Genomic DNA, 13,780 nt, shown 5'->3' with positions numbered 1-13,780 from the left:
ATACATATATATATGCATATATATATATATATGTAAAAACAATATGCACACGTAGGTATAAATACACACACGGGTTAGTAGTTGGTTTGTGCCCTGACACGATTTTATCTGTACCTCTGCTCTCTTTTATAGTGCAGCTGAGTTGTAACCATATGCCTGTGAAATGATCATTGAATTTTACTAAGTCCTTGGTTTTGCAAGTTACTATAGAAAAAAGGGGGAGATGCACCATATATGGCTCATCCTCCTTTTTGTATCAAATGTTACTGACACCATTTAAACCTTATTAAAAAAACATTAAAATGTTAACAAAGCAATAAGCAAATACCAGCTTGTTTTTCCACTCTTGATCACTCTCAATATTTAATTTCATCTTTGTTAAAACAAATTGTGATGCTTTTTTGGAACAACACAATAAGATACAATATAGATAAAATAATGGTATGGTGTATATAAAACAATATGGCTTTTTCATGATTTCCAGATGGCAGGTTATAGTTCATGTGATGCAATAGAGTATAAAGAAATGCTGAAAAACTTGGTAAACTACGGAATGCTTTGTGCAGGTGTTTTAAAGAGAGGCAAATACCTTAGGGTTTGGTCCCTGATCAAGAAGACACAATAGATGGTGGTTCATTGTTTTCTGTCCTCCTTTCTTCATCTTTTCATGTATTTGATACAGCAATACTTTGTAGGTTTTTTACATTTTAATTTTTAATGAGGTTGCTTGTGTGAGTTACAGGATCAGGTCACTTAAATTGATATGAAACTTCTGTGTGATAACAGAAATAATCTCATTATGGTTCACTCATACCAGGAGATGAATTTCAGATGAATCTGCCATCATGGTGGTCTTCAGTGTTGTCATCCCTTGTGAAGACTCTGTTGCCTGTTTTAAGGCCTCAGACCATCCCATATCTGTGCCAAAACTGGGACAAAGGTTTTGAACTCAATTGGCTTGTGCATGAGGCTGCTGGAAAAGTCTGAAAGCATTAATTGATGCTTGATCTGCTTGTTACTAACTGAAGATTTGACTCAAGTGTATCAGTCTATAATGAGTCAGTGTTCTTTGAACAGTGGGTCACATTTTTGGTTTTCATATGTTATCCAGCTGATTGAAACAATTGTTCACAACATTCCAAGTGTCTTTACATTTTAGTTCAGTAAGCTTTTCCGATTGTGGTCCAAATCAGTTTTTGTTTTGGTTGGTTGCTTTCTGTGTCTTGGTCAAGAACAGTTTCGGACCTTGCTGTTCCTTAAAGCTCTTTCTTCCCTACTGCAGAACAAGTGTTTGTAGTCATCACACTGTTTCAGAAGGGTCACATCCCAGTTTCTGCTGCTTCTGCTCACTCCCACATAGGTGTTGCTTAACTAAATTGGAGTAGTTAGTGATAATAAAATGCTGACAAAACAAGTGACTGTGAAGATCATAACCTGCTCTTTTGATTTGAAGTTAGATAAACAGAACCTAGCAGCACTTTCTCAGTGGTATAGCTAAAGTACCTTTTTTCTCACAGGCTTTCAGTTTGTTGTGTAAGAAGTGAAGCAGCTTTGTTACAGTACCATTTATTTATTCTTCTTTAAAATGAAAAATAAATATGAGTAAGGAGGAAGAAATAACTAAATGACTGAAGACTGTTAATGCTATTATACATATTCTCTGGGGAAGTCCTAAGAGGGGGAATGAAGAGGTATTTGAAAAATTTGGTTAGATAATTATTTTATAATCTTGTATAGATACAGCCCAAAAGCAAGAGGGTTTGGTTTTCCTTTGTTTTGGTTTTTGGATTTTTCCCTCCCCCTGGATTTGTTTGAGAATTATAATCCTCTTTAAATAAATATCCTGGCTTCTCTAGGGCGCAAACACATTTGTTTTTATGGCATATAACCACTACAACAGTGTCACAGACTCCATCTGGCTCCAAAGAACCTCTGAGAAAAACGTGTAACTTTGAAAACTGCTGTAAAGAAAACATCCTGATTTTTTCCTTCCTTCAGCATGTTAACTTTCTCTGTGGGATTCTGTCAGATCAGCTTTGTACTGCTAATTTGTGATGCTGGTCAAACACAGAATGCATCAAAGAAGTTTACTTTATTCTTGTATACTGTGCAGTGGTTAAGTAAACAATGTGATTAGGTTAGGCAGCTTCTCATTTTAGCAAACAAAACTGTTACAGTTCAGGGAGAGGATTTTCATAAAATTTAGCAAAGCAGCCTGTGTCGTAACCCTTTTCTAACCTGCTTAGACAAATATACTTGCAAGTAATGTTAGGGAATTTATTCAGCATCAGTGTGACTGGATTAACAGATTCCATATGTGAATTAAATGACATTGTAGCAAGATAATAAATGCTGCTCATTCTATGAAAAAAAATATATTTTTATATTCTGTGTAAGTAGTGTATGATTTTGCAGGGGATTAACTGCATATGAATATTTTTTCAGGGTCATTGAACTCTTGTCATATAAATATGTAAAGGATTGGGACTTGGAACTTCTAACGCTGTATGAAATTTGCTGTGTATTTGGCAGACACTGGGTAGAATCTTCCTTTGTTATTTGACTTTGCATGAGGAATCCAAAATTGCAGAACATGGTGTTTAATTTAAACACTATTATAGCTCTTTTGAATTGTAAAAAATCTTGACTGCTTATTTCTTCAAATTCTACCTAGATAGTTTATAACTCACACTATATTTTTTTTTCCTGTGACAGCTATAAAGCTGTTCTTAGTAAACTCTTTCAAAAGCTAAATTAAAAAGTTTTCTAAGACTGAATTTGTTTTACATTACAAGCAGAATCCACCTTTTTTTCTTTTTTTCCCAAGCAGTACAGGATTATGTTGCAATTGGAAAGTTTTATACTAGATTCTTGTATTTTGTTTCAAATACTTACCATGGTGTAATTTGATCCTATGGTTGTTGCGATCATGTAAATCTAAGTGGCTGAAAAGTTTACTTTTATTAAAAAAATCTGCTTCTTGAACTCATAGCTGCTCTTTGAGCCATTTAGGAAAGTCTCATCTTAATGAGTCAGCCTTAGATTAATTTCCTGTGTTTGCAAACACAATGGAGGGATTTTAATTTCTTCCATGTCTCTATCATCTGCGTAATACCTGATTTTCTCAAACATTCTTATAAATAACTGAAATTGTTTTGGAGAATTATGCAGCAAAGCATGGTGTTATCTGGAGGAGTTAGGAGGATCATGATGGTGCAGATGAAGATTAATAACTTGGTTTGTAGTCCAGAAATTTAGAACTTGGTTAAGTCAGGGTTTTTTGTTGAACTGTTTAAAAGCTAATAATAGCTAACTTCTTTCTGAGAATGTCATGTACTAAAAAGTAGTATTTCTAGTTATTTTAAGACATTTTTATGCATCACTAGTTTGCTATTTGGTTGCTATTTATACTGACTGATTTTTAACTTTGTGCTTTATATTTACCATTGTGGTGGTATTTATTATGCCTTTGGTTTGAAGCCAGTGATTTCTTCCATTAATAAGGCCATGGAAGCAACTTGAAGTGTTTGCAAAAAGCAAAGAGCAGATGGTTTATAACTAAATCACACAGATGTGTTTCTTAGTTTTGTGGGGTTTTTTTTGAGTGGCACACCTCTAGTCACAAAATGGGACAGTGTAATTAAATCTAGGTTTATTTTTCTCCCTCCTTTGCAATAGACTGGCATCCCTAAAAGTTGCAGCAACTCCTTTTTTTTATTTTTTTTTCAGTTTAATAATGAAATAAAAGAGGTATCATAAACAGTTATTTTAAAGCTAAAGTTCTTTGCATTTGAAAATCCTGGCATGTCACAGAGCTGCAGTATTGCTTTCTCTAACAGTCCAGCACTCCAGCTTCAGAACTCCCCTCCCTTCCTCTTGTGGCATTCTGAATCAGCAATCTATTGGGTGGTGTGCTGTCACTCAGTCATCTAGATGGTCCTCTTGCAAACCACTTTTTTTGCTGTATTTGAGCTTTCAGAGATATGTGCATGAACCAAGTATATATACTGGTAGTACACAGAGCTTGCTCTATTAAATGGCTCTTTCAGAGGCACAGGCTGGCATTGGACCTAAGATCGGGAACAGAGAGATTAATATTTCATTAATTTGAATGCACTTCAGATTTATCCCTAGCTGATTGCCACAAGCAGTTTTTTCAGGATAGAATATTCAAACAGGTATTTATTCTGTGTTGATACTGAGATGAAATGTGGTTTGTAAAGCTAAATGCAGAAGGTCCCCCCTGGACATATTTTGTCTGCCTCAGTGCTGTGCAGCACATTAGTGCAGTGTGATGTGTGACCAGCCAGACCATTTGTTTGTCTCGGTTTTCATCTGCAGCTCTCCAACATGCTTCATTCTCTGCCAAAACAGAGAAAGTACATTGCTTTTTACTTCCTTAAGTTGTTTCCTTCTTTGGTTAACATCATCTTCCCTTGTGTTTTGCTTTGTTTTCTTTTAATTTGTTTCCTTTTCCATCCATTTCTTTTTTCCTACTGGGATTCTGGAATATATTATAACTACATAGCACTTAAATGTGTAATAGACACAGTTCTCAACCGTTGTTTCAGCCTTTTGCATGCCATTTGTTTTTTTTTAATTTTAGTTTGGATTTATCTATTTAATGCAATATTTAATAATTTGGCTTCTGCTTTAGGATGCAATTTGTGTTTGCAGTCTCCTGGGGCATGTTGATTGCTGTTACCAACTAAAGAATAGGTATCCTGTAATGCCAAAATGACATTTTCTCACGTTTTCTATGGGTTTTTTTCCTCTTTTTCCCCCCTTCCCTTCTTTTTAGACCCAGTACAAAATGTGGTCCAGATCTTGGAGAAGCAGTACTTGGAGGAGAAGCGGAGTGCTCTGGAGGAGCAGCGGGTGATGTACGAGCGCGAGCTGGAGCTGCTGCGGCAGCAGCTCTCCCCCGAAAGGCAGCACCCGCACGGCAGCGACAGGCTCGCCTACACTGCTCAGGCTGCACAGCAGAAAGTCAATCTCTGGACAGAGGAGAGGTGAGAATTCCGGAGTTAAACAAAGTAGTAAGAACTACAAATGGTGAAAGATGTGGCTGGAACCTTGCATCCAAAATCCACACTTTTTGTGGAGTTGATGTACAGAATAAGATCTGCACTTCCACCAAAGCATTAGCATTTTCTTTAGGGCTGAATTGTGATGTTTAACATGTGCAAAATTTAACACACAATAGGCATAAAAATTTAGCTTTTTTTGAGCATTATTATAGGTTGGTTTTCTGTGGTTTGCTTTTTGTCTGTTTGTTTTTTCTTTTTTTTTAAACTTGAAACCTGCTTATAAAATGTTTGGTGTAGCAATTATTGTTTTAGTTCATGAAAAAAAGAAAAGAATAGTGCAGACAGGTAAATTTGTCAGCTAAGACTAAAGAGTCCAGTAAGGAGTATTGTGTTTTGTCCATATACAGTGAAAGCAGTAATATTTTGCAATCAAAAAAACCCACAAAAAATACAGAGAATCGGGAACCGTATATGTTTTTACGTATGTGTTTCTAAAAGTAAGCCCAGCTTTAGCAGAGAATTGCTCTCATTGAGCTTCTTAGGAAGTTTTAAAGGCTTGCTGTGAGGTGAATCGGCCTCTTTGCAAAGGAATAACAGGCTCCTGAACACGGCCTTTGTGAAAGACCATCATGAGGTTTGTGGGAACAGTTGAAATGCAGTCTAGGAAAATGTGAGAAGAGTGCCTGCATTTTGACAATGGAAAAAGCTTGCTCTTGCTGTCATTGAGGAGAGAAGGATGCCAGCTCCATGGAGAGAAGTTCAAGGGGCAGCAACCAGGATGATTTAAGTTTTCTGAATACCAGTGAGTGTTCTGTCATGGGGCTAATTTAGCAGGAAGAATGCCTAGATGTTCTAACAGGTTTCTTATAAATTTATTTCATCTGTTTCTTTTAAAACAGAAGCGTTCTTATTCACTCCGTGGTTGTTTCTCTACATGTAGTGAGTTTGCGTGCTCTTTTTTATGTAATTATTTTTGCTTCATTCTTCACTATTAAAAAACCAAATCAATTTACAAGAGGGATCTAAACCAAGATAGTGAAGATTGTTTTGCAGCTTTCAGTTGAGAGTGTCAGATATAGAAGAGAACAGATCTTGGTTTAGTTTTTGTGCAAGATTTTGTTTTGCAATTTATGCCCAGTTCGGCCTGGGAAAAAAACCTAAACAAATAGCTAACTGTTGACCAGTGATGACTAGAATGTTTTTCATGGCAAGTGTAGGGAGAAGCAGTTCTATGATTCAACATTAATTAAAATAATTGTTTGCCCCTGTAAAAGTTAAAAACAGAATCACTGGAATCTGAATGTAAAATGTTGCAGAGTCATGGTTGGGATTTACAGACTCTTTTAGGGCTGCACAAGGAGTGCAGAGTGAGAAATGCATTAGCTGGAGGTCTTTGTATTTAGAACTGCTTTGGGCACAGCAAGGTCCTCAAGAAATCATTGATAACATACTGCAGCAGCAGAGAACTGGGCTTACTGGTAGGGGAGGCAGTACCTCTAGAAAGATGCAGCAGAAGGGAAAAGGGAGTAGCAAAAAACTTGCCTGTCCTTGGGGGCTGCAAAGAGCAAATGGTAATTGATTTGCTTAAGATTAAACACAATAACTAAGTAATCACAAAAAAGAGAATCTGGAGTGATATCAAGACTAAGTGTTCCACCAGCTTTCATTTCTCAGTAGTTGTTAGATGTTTCTGAGGAGGAGCTGTGCTTTGAACAAGAAGTTTTGCCTCTGAATTTCATGGGTGAATGCTTTACTCTGTATAACTGTTGAACTGCTTGAAGCCTGTACTTTGCTGCATTGTAAAGAAAAGGAGAATGGATTCTCTTTGGAGCAATTAATGAAGAGTCTGATAATGTTTTGGTGACCATTGAATAAGCAGTTTTCTGGAAGAACCCATTATCAGTTTCCTGTCCTTCAGAGGATCCTCTTAGGTATGCTTTTTACTTATTTGTAGTTCTAGAAGAGGTTTTGGCTGCTGAAAAAAGAGGAAAAAAAAACAGATCATCTTAAAAAATAAACCAGAAAAAAATCTTGGAGTGGTTTCTGCTGTAAAAGCATGGCAACATGTTGCTGAGAGGATGTTTACCAGCCAACTGGCCAGAGGTCAAGAAATCCTAGGAAGAATGGGAAGACTGGATATGAAATATGTGTAAAAGTTCAGAGAGTCTAGATTGCAGGGGATTTGATTGGTGCAATTTTTAGCTGTCTCTCTGTTGCTGTTGCAAATGAAGCTGAGCTCTACTGGATCAGCCAGCAAAATTAATTTGATAGGTATCAGATTGGTCATGTGGCTGTATCTGTCAGATCAGCTGGAACACATTGCACAGGGGGTATTCCCACTTTCTGTTGACTGTGGAAGGACACATGATACCTGGCCTGGTGTTAAATCCTGTTGGCATAAAGTTAACCCATTGTAACTTTGGACAAATTTTATTTGTTGGGGTGGTGGTGAGTGTCAGTTATTTCAGGATTTCATGTTCAATGAGTATTTGCTCCAATTAATACCCTAGTGGAGCTTGTCAGATGTTTAATGTAGTGAGAATTAAAAAATCCTTTTTATTTTTTCCTTAACTTTTTGGAAGGGTTCTAGCACAGCTGTATGCAGAAAAATGCAACTGTTATAAGAACTGTCCATAATAATTGGTTGAGTTACTTGTAAGTTTGCCTTATAGTCTTAAACCATTCCTTTCTCAAGAATCTAGTTAATATTGGTGTAGGAGCCTCCCAAAAAGCTTTTCAGATGCTGGTGTCCCAGATTAAGGAAGTGACTGGCTGTAGTTGGATCCAGTGGCTCTTCCAGCCCTCACATACAGATAAAAGCTGCCTTCTGTTTCCCAAGTTAGGCAGTTGTTTTACAGTGGCTGTAGGTGTAGTGCACTCTCAGTATCAAATACTTACTTGTGATTAATTTTTGAGTACCTTAATTTGCCGGGTGAATCCAGAATTATAGCTCACTGTGGAATGTGTCACTCTGGTCTGGAATTGCTTATTTAATTTTGATAGCCTGGATAACAGAAACCAGAAGCAGAGGAAAAGGAATTTTCCATCTAATGCTTGGAGGAGATATGGAGGAAGTTGCTAAAAACTCACTGATAGTAGCAGCTATTTCAGCCCAATAAAACCCACCACTGTTGCAAACCTAGGCTGGCGTATGCGAGAGAGACAAAGCTGCATGTTTTGGCATGTTGAAAGCACTAAAATTCAGGGCTGCTTCTAACACTGCTGGTTGTTTACCATTTCGGTTGTGGTACCGGGGGACTGTCAGAGTGCAGCTTGAATTATCAATTCCTTGGGATTTTTTGGAAAAAGATAGCCACTCAACTAGAATTCTGTTGGTGACTGAGAGTCATGTTAGCAGCAGGCAAACTTTGGCTGTATTCATAGGAAGACCCTTGTTCCTCCTAGAGTTGTGTATAATTTAAGGCGATTCATAGAAATGAGAAGTGTATGTGCTCAACATGTACCATATTTCAGTAGGACTTAACATAAAAAGGCTATAGGGGAGAGCTGGTGACTGAAATATCCAAAGTTTGATGTTGAGCTTTATAAAGTGATGAGACACAAAGTGCTGTTGAGATTACAAAGAAAAGCAGAATGAACTTTGCTCAGAGGATAATCATGATCATTTAAAAAGGTAATTTAAAGATGAGAATCCCAGGTGAGGGCATATCTTAGTACACAGGTGTATGTGTAGTGTGTGTCATAGCAGGTTTGCCAGGTGTTGTTAGAGTAGATTTGCTCAGACAGACCTGAGAAACCTCTTTGGAATTTGTCCAGAAACTGAGTGCACAGACTTTAACCTGTGCTCATCCATCTGTTACTTAAAACATACCTTGGGTAAATAGGATTTAAGTGTTTTTTATTTATATTTTTTTAATGTGTATGCTTGAGTAAGTGGGAGGAGGTCTGTGGTCACTGCAGATCCCTTGGAGTGATACAGAGCTGTGGCCTGCAGTGAATGCAGGTTCTAACATTATGGTCTTAGGAAGAACAGGTTTTATCAAGATGAAGTCTAGCATGTTGGGACTGGTAGATTCTTTGGAACAGGACTCCAGATTAAAGGCAAAGACAGCTGCAATTATTTCTTTTCTTGAAATTTTGAAATGTCTTCAGGGCTTTAAACAAATCATCACTGTACTAGCTCCTCTGTTACTGGGACCTTTTATTTGGGCATCTCCGTATTAGACGTGCCTCAACAGTAATTTGTTTGTTTAATATGTGATCACTGCTTTCCGTCAGTAAAATTGTGCGAGTGTTTTGTGTTCACTGACACAGTGCTGCTCAGCATTTCCTCTTAAACTTGTTTCAGAAAAGTCTTTGTTAGCACCTCTACTTGCAGCTTTCCAATAATAGAAATAGGTTTCTGTGTATTTTTCATGTTACCTACTGCACCACAGGGATGAATTGTTTCGACAGAGCCTGGCTAAACTTCGAGAGCAAATAGTAAAGGCAAATACTCTGGTGAGAGAAGCAAACTTCTTAGCAGAAGAAATGAGTAAGCTAACAGATTATCAAGTAACACTTCAGATCCCTGCTGAAAACCTCAGTGCCAACAAAAAGGTAATGATAACAAAGAATACTGGAAAACATAGCTTTGTGAGTAAACTTTGTAGAGCTTGAGGCAATAAAACGTTACTTTTGTTAGATTATGTGTAGACAAAATAGAAGTGCTGCCTGATTAATGTACTGAAAGTGAGTAAGTAAAAATGGCAATGGAGCATTAAGTATGGCTCTTGCTGTTTTAAAGTGTGTGGCCACCATATGTGCAATGCATATGAACAGAAGTATATGTTCCTACAGAACCTGCATTTTAGTTATGTCTGAAGAAAGTAATGGGTTTTGTTACAGTTTCCTACAATTTTATGTCTTAAAGGGTTTTACAGTGCTGCTGTAAATACAATACCAATTAGGATAATATGCTTATTCTAAGGGCTTTGATTGTGTTAATATTCCTGTGGGAATGGTCATGTTTGAGAAGGATAAAGAGATCTGGATGCTCAGAGATGTGTATAGGCCATGCCATATCTGAGGAAGTAGCATGACTGGCATGCAGAGAGAAGCTGTATGTTCTGTATTTTATTCCTTTCTAGGAATGCAGTTTGAGTGAAGAGTTAAACTACTTACATGCACATTTGCTGCACTGATTGTTTTTTCTTCTGATTTAGAGGGGTGCAATAGTAAGTGAGCCTGCAATTCAAGTGAGAAGAAAAGGCAAAGGTACCCAAGTGTGGACTATTGAGAAACTGGAGAACAAATTGATTGACATGAGAGACCTCTATCAAGAATGGAAGGAGAAAATTCCTGAGGTAATTTATATATTTTTAAAATTGATCAAAGATTGAGTTTGTTTTCTTTATATCCTTTTTAATCTGTTATAGACAACAAGTGCAATGACTTTGTATATGAAAGAATAGGGTACTATATTAAAAAAAAAACCAACCCAAACAAAAACCCAGAACAAAATCAGTATGACTAATACTAAATATTCAAAATCCCCATGCATAATAAAACACAGGTATGTCCTATCTCACTTGTGTTTTCAGATGTTAAAGTGTGCTAATGTCAGATATAATTGTGCTGAGACTCACAATGCCACTAAGAGCATATGTTTACCTGGCATGCAGATGACCACCAGCTCTGAAAGGAAGCAGCAAGCTGCATTAGAAATAAAATTATTTAATGTGTCAAAGCTGACAAGGATGCTGCTTAAGGTGCAGAACATACTAGTGTGATAAAACTTTATTTTAAACTATGAAATAGTCTTTAATTTCATTTGTATATTTCCCAGCCTTAAAGCAGGGAAGAAATAAATTGAAGATACTTAGTCTACATCAGCATTTCTGTCAAAACCAAGTGGTGTTTTGTGACAATTAAAGTAGCACATTAGCCTTAGCAGATAAGCATGAAATTTGCCAAAAACTTCCTTGTTTACTAGAGAGAGATATGATATCTGGTATTCCAGAAGACATCATCTAAGTATCCAGGTAGAAGTGCATAGGAAATATATCTTATTTTCTTGTGGCTATTAGGAAACACCTAAATTACTTGTATCAAGAATAATTCTTAAATGTTTGAACAACTCTTGTGCCTTTGTTACATGCTTTGGACGGGACAATGGGAATCTCTAAAATCATTGCACAGGGGAGGTCAAGCACTTCATCTGTGCCCATTGAAGACAACGATGATTTTACTGCTGACTTTAGTAAGAACTGATAGCACATGTTTGAATACATTATGTCTGCCTGAGCCAGGATCATTCTTTCCATGACCTATGTCGTCCATAATGCATGTGTTCTATGTGCTACATAGAAACACGTAGGTCAAATGCATGTGTTGAAGACAGAAGAGGAGAGGAAGGGAAGGAACTAACAAATTCACTGAGGAGTGCATATTGTGCTAGGAATCTGCATGAATTATTTGTGGCTGTATGGGGAATGCTGCAGGTGTGATCTCAGCTCTATGGGAGTAATTTGAACACTTGACTTAAGTAGGAATCATCCTGCACCTTCCCTTTACCCTTGTAGTGGTAGCCAGCAGCCAGAGCAGCACAACCTGAGGATGGTTTGACCTCTCATTTAAGAAGTATAAACAGAGCAGAAAAGGTGAAACATCTTGAAATCAATGACTACTGTGGTTGCTCATGGTAAAGTCTGCTTTGCCTTGACATTGCTAAAATATGCAGGTCATCATATTATTATATCCCTTCGTAAAGAAAAGATTGTATAATGTCTCATCTCAAAGATTTCATTTCAAATTTGTAATATGATTCTAGTCTCTGCCTGTGTAACAGGAAGGAACAAAGATGGGTAGTGGAGTAATTTTTGTGCTACTACCTTTTAATACTATGAGGTTATTTGATCTCCTCTTCCCACACTGGTGGTTTTGTGACATCTCTTTCATTATCTCTAAAACAGATAAGGAAGCTGATTGGCAAGAGAGGTGATCCTTTCTATGAAGCGCAGGAGAACCACAACTTGATCGGCGTTGCCAACGTGTTTCTGGAGTGCCTTTTCTACGACGTGAAGCTGCAGTACGCCGTGCCCATCATCAGCCAGCAGGGCGAGGTAGGGCTGGGCTGGGCACGCAGAGAGCTCCTGCAGGACTCTTGTGCTCCTTGTGCACCTGGGGTTTAGCAAGCAAATGGTGCCTGCTGTCCTGTTCCCCAGTGAATAAGTGTTTTTCAAGTGGCCTTGTATGTTCTCTGTGTAATTGCTTTCAGGTGGCAGGGCGGCTGCATGTTGAAGTAATGCGTGTCACTGGGTCTGTCCCAGAACGTGTGGTAGAAGGAGATGACTCGTCTGAGAACTCCAGTGAGAGTGGGAGTCTGGAAGTCATGGATAACAACGGAGAAATTATTCACAGAGCAAAAAAGCTCTCCTGTAGGGTGAGTGGCTATTGCTTGCTGAAAAGTCTCTGACAGGACTCTTCTTGTTCCAGCTGAGGGTAGCCAGTCTGTGGTTTCCAGTGGCTCATTTAATTTGTTCTAGTTCCCAGTAGATGCAAATCCGCACCATAAATACTGGTGTTATGAGGACAATACAGGAGGGGAAACAGTTTTTCCCTATAACTATCTCCTGTAGTTTGATCATCTAATGTGATCAAGAATATCTATGAGTGGTGTATAGATTTAATTTCCTCTGTGATGAAGTATTTCATTTTGCACTCGAGCTTATCAGCTTCCTCAAATGAAAGGAATATACAAACATGTACATGGGTGAAGTCCTTAACATCTACATTTCTGGATAGGCAAAATCAGATTTCCTAAATGGAAATATACTTACTGTCATTTAAAACTTCTTGGCTGTTGGTCTTCAATTTGCAGATGAAGAAGAAACTGTCATATTCCTGACAACATCTGATTTGTCTCCTCAGGTAAAAATAAAAGAAGCAACCGGACTGCCACCTAATCTCTCCAACTTTGTCTTTTGTCAATACACATTTTGGGATCAATGCGAGTCAACAGTAGCAGCACCAGTGGTAGATCCAGATGTGCCTTCACCTCAGAGCAAAGATGCTCATTTTACAGTGACCTTCTCTCACTGTAAGGTAAATATTTCTATTATGAAATAGTGTTACCAGGAGGATTGTATGTTTGAGAGAAACTGTTTGGAGTCTGAACCTTGTTTTGTTTGGGGAAGAATGAGGAGTCAAGTGCTATAATTAATGACTTTTAACTCTGCTTAAGAATGCCTTAATATTTCACCTCATTACTTCTTCAAAATGTAGCAAAAGAAAAATATCTTTTGATTAGGGATCTTTTAAATTCGGATGTTACCTTTAATGTGTGGAGAAATCTATCATTTATATAATGACAGCTGATTATATACTTCTTTGGTAAGCTCAGTAGCTTAAAAGAAATCACTGCGGCTGAGACATCACTTTTATGATGAAATGTGGTATGCAGGAGCATGAATTGCTGAGATTTTTGTAACTTTCATGTCCAGAGTCGAGCTTTGTGATGCAAACTGTATGGTTGTTCAGGCAGCAGTTAGTTGTTTGGTGTGTCCTTACAAGTAGGTTGAGGAGATACAATTATTTATTATGGTTCAATGTTATATGTTTTTCTCATTGCCAGGACTATGTGGTGAATGTCACAGAGGAGTTTTTGGAGTTCATTTCAGAAGGAGCTCTTGCTATTGAGGTGTGGGGTCACAGGTGTACTGGCAATGGCAGCTCTGTTTGGGAAGTTGATTCTCTTCATGCAAAAACTAGGACACTGAGAGACAGGTACAAATTAATTACAAATGAGT

The 13,780-nt window shown here is 37.7% G+C and overlaps 1 protein-coding gene across 5 annotated transcripts in view; it reads left to right on the top strand.

Moving 5' to 3' along the window:
- KIF13A (kinesin family member 13A) overlaps positions 1-13,780 on the top strand; it is a 101,373-nt gene that overhangs the window by 67,792 nt on the left and 19,801 nt on the right. For 3 of the 5 annotated variants that reach the window (XM_021553332.4, XM_021553325.4, XM_021553345.4), the window contains exons 17-23: positions 4,802-5,012; positions 9,428-9,590; positions 10,196-10,336; positions 11,945-12,094; positions 12,250-12,414; positions 12,903-13,076; positions 13,606-13,757. In XM_021553332.4, the coding sequence (XP_021409007.1) occupies positions 4,802-5,012; positions 9,428-9,590; positions 10,196-10,336; positions 11,945-12,094; positions 12,250-12,414; positions 12,903-13,076; positions 13,606-13,757 (1,156 nt within the window). Of the gene's footprint in view, positions 1-817; positions 941-4,801; positions 5,013-9,427; positions 9,591-10,195; positions 10,337-11,944; positions 12,095-12,249; positions 12,415-12,902; positions 13,077-13,605; positions 13,758-13,780 lie in introns of all 5 variants that reach the window. The other 2 variants (XM_085571510.1, XM_085571509.1) reach the window with 1 other exon arrangement.

Source organism: Lonchura striata, chromosome 2 (assembly GCF_050655825.1).
Source record: "Lonchura striata isolate lonStrDom1 chromosome 2, ASM5065582v1, whole genome shotgun sequence".
NCBI classification, from domain to species: Eukaryota; Metazoa; Chordata; class Aves; order Passeriformes; family Estrildidae; genus Lonchura; species Lonchura striata.
Note: the sequence above shows the minus strand (reverse complement) of the source record. Positions and strands in the feature narration are given on the sequence as shown.